The sequence below is a fragment of the Myotis davidii genome, unplaced genomic scaffold (genome assembly GCF_000327345.1).
Source record: "Myotis davidii unplaced genomic scaffold, ASM32734v1 scaffold289, whole genome shotgun sequence".
Lineage (NCBI taxonomy): Eukaryota > Metazoa > Chordata > Mammalia > Chiroptera > Vespertilionidae > Myotis > Myotis davidii.
In genome coordinates this window covers 2,732,721-2,738,720 of record NW_006299717.1, presented here as the reverse complement: position 1 = coordinate 2,738,720, position 6,000 = coordinate 2,732,721, and the positions used below count along the sequence as shown (strand labels likewise).

The window sequence follows — 6,000 nt, the reverse complement described above, 5'->3', positions numbered from 1 at the left end:
AACAGGTAATTGTTGTAGCTAAAAGTAGGTAGCAGTAGTTACCAACACAAACATAAATCTTAGTACCAGTTCAGCTGTGAGCTTCATCTCTGGCCTGTCCCCCAAAGTTAAGTCCTTGATATGGGTTAAAGTGCCCACTTATTTCTTTAAACTCTAAATTCTTCATTACCATCAGGCATCTCTTAGCTAACCCAGCTTCACATAATATCCCATTGCATTTATAGGCTGTGCTTTTATGTGCCCTTGTGTTTTGCTTTCTACTATCAGCTGCTAAACATTTTCATGTCTTCCAATTTTGCACTCCATATTTCATAGAATGGAAGTGATTGTTGATAAATCAAGCCAGATCATAGTAATAGTAGGGAGCACTTATATAATGCTTACCATGTGCCAGACACTTTTCTAAGTATATTACATATGTTATCTCATTAAATCCACACAAACACCATGAGGGAGAGACTATTATTATTTTCTGTTTTATAGATGTGGTAACTGAGGCTTAGAGAGGTTAAGAAACTTGCCCAAGTCCCATAGTTGTTCAGTGATGGAGCCCGATCACAAATTTAGGCATTCTGACTCCAGGGTCCATGCTCTTAACTCTGAACTCTGATTTAGTTATAACCATAAAGCATTTATATGTGAGTCACTGTGCTAAATGTTTTACATGTATTTTCTCATTAATTCCTCACAGGAATCATGTGAGGTAGGTACTATACCAGCCCTGTATTACAGACAAAACTGTTGAAGTAAATTGCCAAAGGCCATGCAGCTAATAAGCCCAGTAGGTTAAGAGCCCAAATCTGTCTGAGTCCAGAGCTCCAGCTTTTCACCACTCTGCCCCTGGACCTCTCGTGCTAGTAAGTGGGTCTGATCTCACCTGCGGTTTGACCCCAGGACAAGTGTTGGCACTCTTTTTTTTATTTATGTGTCCTGGAAAGTGCTCTGCTCACTCACCAGTGTGTTCAGGGGGCACATGCAGAGACGGCGCTTGCTGGGCTTTCCTGGTCAAGACTTTCCTTTTGAGCTTTATCATTAGATGCCACTTTCTTTCCTAATAGCCGATTTTTCAGTCCTGGGTCAATAGGAGCTATTACATTTCCGTTTCTTTCAATGCTACTGCATTTATTTGAGTAATTCATCCACCGGTATTAAGGGGATTCCCGCCTGTTACACAGGCTGTCTCTATGGAGGCATGAATGTGAAATACAGGTAAAAAGCCAGAGTCCTGTGTGAAGAATGCTGTTTCTAAGGACGGTGGTTTATGAACCTTTCTTTTCTATTTGTCCTCAAGGGTTTTCCTTCTGAAAAGGCTGAAGGTTTTGTAGCAGCAGGGGAGACATTCCATTAAGAGGAGGAAAATCGTGAAGCTTATTTTGTCTTTCTTTCCCTTTTCCCAGAGTCTGAATGGCGTTTGGCTGAACAGAGTACGTCTAGAGCCTTTAGAGGTCTACACTCTCCACGCGGGAGACCGCGTCCAGCTTGGGGTGCCCCTGGAAAATAAGGAGAGTGCAGAGTATGAGTATGAAGTTACTGAAGAAGACTGGGAGAAGATGTGTCCATATCTTGCCCCAATGAATGATCAGATACTGGGGAAAAACAAGGGCTTGAGAACTAAAAGGAAATGTAGTTTGGATGAATTAGAGGGTCCTGAAGCTGAAGGGCCCTCACACTTGAAATTCAAAATGAATAAAGTGTCTAGTGAACCTGGCCAGCCACTGAGGTCATGTGGGAAAGGTGAACTGGCCCGTGGACCCTCTGAACATTTGGAACCTCAGCTGACTTCTCCTGAGCCAAGTGAGAACGTCTCAGGGGCTCATGCTTTCTCTGGCCCCACCAAAGTCCTGGCGCTGCATCATCACAAGCGCAAAGCCTCAAACCCGTCAGTGTCTCAGAGCCGCTTAGAGCTGTTCAAGGTGACCATGTCTAGGATTCTGAAGCTCAAAACACAGATGCAGGAAAAGCAAGTAGCTGTTCTGAATGAGAAAAAGCAGACCCAAAAAGGGGACTCAAAGAATATTGTGCAGATGGAGCAGGAACTGCAGGATTTACAGTCGCGGCTTTGTGCAGAGCAGGCCCAGCAGGAGGCCAGAGTGGAGCAGCTAGAGAAGACTTTCGAGGAAGAACAGCAGTCTCTCCAGGTAACACACAGGAGGGAAGGGCAAGGGTGCCTCTCAGGGCGGGCAGGCCTTTGTGAGCCCCTGGATCAGGGACCTAATGCTGAGCGCCAGGGACAGGAGATGGAATGGGAACAGAAAACTTCGAGGTAAGAGAAGGGGGTGAGTCAGAGGTTAAGGCTTCAGTATGATGATCAGGTCAAGAACCAGAGCTGGGTGCCAAGATGGGGTAAGGTGACTAGCAGAGCCAGCCCCAGGTTGTAACTGATCTCGGCGTGTAAAGATGAGGCATTTCAGAACTGAGGTAAATTCAGGGGATTGCATGAAGGTCAAGATGCCACAAAACCACAGTACTCTCCATTTAAACCAATGGTTGTCCTCATGAGTTTTGAGCTTTTTTAATCTGTGATCAAAGCCAAGTCAGTCCCGAGGCAGGTATAGGCCAGCTGGTTACTCTGCCCTTGATGGACCTGTTAGCTTGTTAGCTCTGTACCGAACCTAGGAAGTGGGAGGCAAAAAATGCTTTCTCTCCATCCTGAGCAGCCAGCGTGGGAGGAAACAGGTCCACCATGATGCAGTTGTTGGGTTGAGTGATAAGCCACCTTCCACAGTGCCTTTAGCAAGAAGGTAAAATAAAGACTCTCTCAGCTGTATCAGGATAAGGCCAAATGTGTCATCCCCGAGTCATTTTCTGAGATGACAAGCTGTTGCAAAAGGCTTCTAGGCTAGAACTGGTCCTTGCTCAAAAATCAGTTCCACAGGTTTATTCCCACCTACTTGCTCAAGTAATATTAAATGTCAAGAATTCCCTACTGTTGACTAGAATTAAGACAGACCAGTGAGGATTGCTGTGAATATGCTTTTATCTTGTGTTTACTTTGTTCAGGGCAAGGAACAACCAGCAGTGTTCTCTTATTTCTGAACAATTTATCAGTTTCATTCTAATCTCTTGTCCCCTGGAACTGGTAGATTAGCTGAGGTCATGGATTAACTACATCTTTCCAGGGGACACACTGCTATGTGTACCTTTTTGCTTCCCTTTTGCAGCCTGGACTAAGTTCTTGAAATTGACAGAGGGAGGTTTATCTTTACACTAGAGGCCCGGTGCACGAATTCGTGCATGGGTGGGGTCCCGCCGGCCCGCCCCAATTGGAGCCAATTGGGGCCGCCCCGTGGGAAGGAGCTGCAGGAGGTTGGCTGGCCAGCCCCGCCCCCATCGGGGTGGGGGTGGCCGGTAGGAGGGGCTGCAGGAGGTTGACCGACTGGTCCCACCCCAATCAGGTGTGGGGGGCCGATTGGGGGCAGGGCTGGCCCCTCCCCCATTGGGCCAATTGGCTGGCCACAGTGCACGTCATAGCGACTGGTCGTTCCCATCGCTTAGCTTTTATATATATAGATATGTGCTATATGCCGCCATTCCTGCAGCAGAACTCTGTTTAAGGGCTAATGTGTTCAGGAATGAGAGTGACTATTAATATTTGTAGCTGCTCTGGGCATGCTTGAAGAAATAGCTGTAAAATCTTTTTCCACACCAAAATGGTAAAGAAAGGCCAAAAGGACTGGTTAAGAAATTTTCTCAAGGTATGAGAAGCTCACATATAAATGGCTCATAGTATCTAGTCTTTTATTTATTGGATTGGATTTCCCTTTGTCACAAGCCCTAGGGATTTATTCTACCCGACTACTTGTTCAGAAGTTTGTTTAACCCTTCCTGCTTCACACCAATGCTTTTCTTTTTTTTTAAGCACCCATGTTGCCTGGACTCTGTTTGGGTTCAAATGGTTATAAAGATGCTTAATAAGTGTGTCATACCTATAAAATAATCATAACAGTTTTAAGTCAGTATATTTAAATTAGAGAATAATTTCAAGTTGGCATATTAGATGGATAGATAATTCTTTAAGGAGGGAATGGCCCAGAGGTTCTGTGGAATGTGCTGGTCATAGGGTAATGATGATGTGGAGGGCACCCTGTCCAGGGGGTGAGGGAGGAAATACAGCCTAAGTTCAGGCAAGGGAGGAGGAGCTGTTCAAGGCTGGAAGTGGCAGAGACTCAGTGTGAGAGATGGAGGTGCCCAGAATCAAAGGGAGGAACCTATGAGTGCCGGCCTGGGGATGGTGCTTAGAGAGTTGGCAACTCAGAACTTTTCAGTTAACATCCTTTGGGGAATCACCACATTTGTGGGAAATTAATCCAGAGTATTTTCTCCAAAACAGCCTGAGTGGTGGCTTACAAGTGACAGCCCTGAGGCGAGCAGTATTTAAGCAGTTAACTCTTCTTAGATCCCTTGCTGCCAACAGCTTGAGTAGAATGGGAAATTTTCCACCTGCTTCCTGCCCCCTGTTGCTTCCAGGTGCTCATGCTAGCTGGTCTGCTCTGCTTGTTGCTGGATTTTGTTGCTTGTTTCCCTCTCTGCCGGGAAACCTTCCATTTGGTTTTTGGTTTTGCAGGGTTTGGAGAAAGAGCAAGGAGAAGAGGACCTGAAGCAACAGCTGGCCCAGGCTCTGCAGGAGGTAACTTAGCTCTTGCCATTGTGGGCTGTGGAGTGGGGGCAGCCAGGCTTCGCATGGCCACTGGCTGCCTCTGTTGCTTAGTGCACACCTCTGCAGCACCTGCAGTCTAGATAGAGCAGGTAACAGCTGCTCACACCATCAGGTCGGAGACTGGAGCCTCACAGATAATGCCAGACCTCAGCATGGAAACTCACATCTTCATCTGAGCAGAAGCTGCTCTGGTGAAGACGGAATGGAGCCCGTAGCTCCATTAGGAGGCTCTGGGGAAGTGCTGCACCTCCAGGAAGGTGAGGGCAGCAGAGGGGAATCGTGAGCCATGCCTTCGCCACCAGCAAGGCCTGCAAGGCCTCCATTCAGTCATGGATCCCAAGCTGAAGCTGTCCAGAACCCATTCGAGAATATTCCAATTAAGCATTTTAGGTCACGTCGAGAATGTGCAGTTTAACAGTCAGCAAAACATACTGATTTACTGAAAAGGCAGGGCTCACAGGAGCAGAATTCTCCTAAAAGATAGCTTGTAATTTATTTTATTTAACTTGACTACTTTCCTCATCTGATTATTTTTATAAATTAGTCTTGCATCTTTAAAACCTGCTTTGTCTTCTATCCTTTATGTGTTAAAATGAGTAGTTTGATGCAAGTTTAGTCGGGTTAGTGGATGGTTCGTCTCCTTGAGAAAAGTGAGTGATCGCATTAGAGTTTGTTTAGGATAATTGATCCTTACAGCTCTATTATTGCACACCTACCTCCAACCTTCTTGCAGTGCTAACAGTCACATGCTATTAAAAGCTTGGGAGGTGCCTGCCTTGATTCCTTGAGAGATGCACAAACAGCTTTGGGAAGAACTAGGTGAAAATTCAATTTGTTTGGAATTTTATTTTCTAAGTTTGTTTATTTCCTAGGGTGAGAGGGTAGGCATGCTTCCCATGTAGAGCATTATTAAATTAATATTCAGATACTGTTTTGAAATTGACTGGAAAAGAGTAAGGTTCTGCTGCTTGGAAATCTGTGAGGGATCACTGCATACTCCACACCCCCAACTCCTCACCCTCTCCTGAGACAGAGGAAAACACTGTCGTTCAGCATGAGGTGCGGCCCAATCTCCACTCATTAGCCTCAGATGGGATACTTCTAGGTCATGGCTCTGCGCCAGCATGCCTGGGGGACATAGCTCTCTCTCAACTGAAACATGTTGGTTCTTCTGAAACTGTTCTTTTTCATTTACCAGATCATTATAACAACTGGATTTACATAAAGTTTACAACTTTTCTGAATGCTTTCTTACCTGTTGTTTTATTATTAACACCGATATGGGAGAGGTACCGGTTTTCCCATTTTGTAGATGAGAGTTACAGCACATTTAATTAGTGGTC

General features: G+C 45.6%; 1 protein-coding gene across 1 annotated transcript in view; it reads left to right on the top strand.

The window, feature by feature from the left end:
* Positions 1-6,000, top strand: part of RNF8 (ring finger protein 8, E3 ubiquitin protein ligase) — a 43,283-nt gene that overhangs the window by 21,464 nt on the left and 15,819 nt on the right. The window contains exons 3-4 of the mRNA XM_015571884.1: positions 1,398-2,138; positions 4,565-4,627. Coding sequence (XP_015427370.1) covers positions 1,398-2,138; positions 4,565-4,627 — 804 coding nt within the window. The remainder of the gene's footprint in view (positions 1-1,397; positions 2,139-4,564; positions 4,628-6,000) is intronic.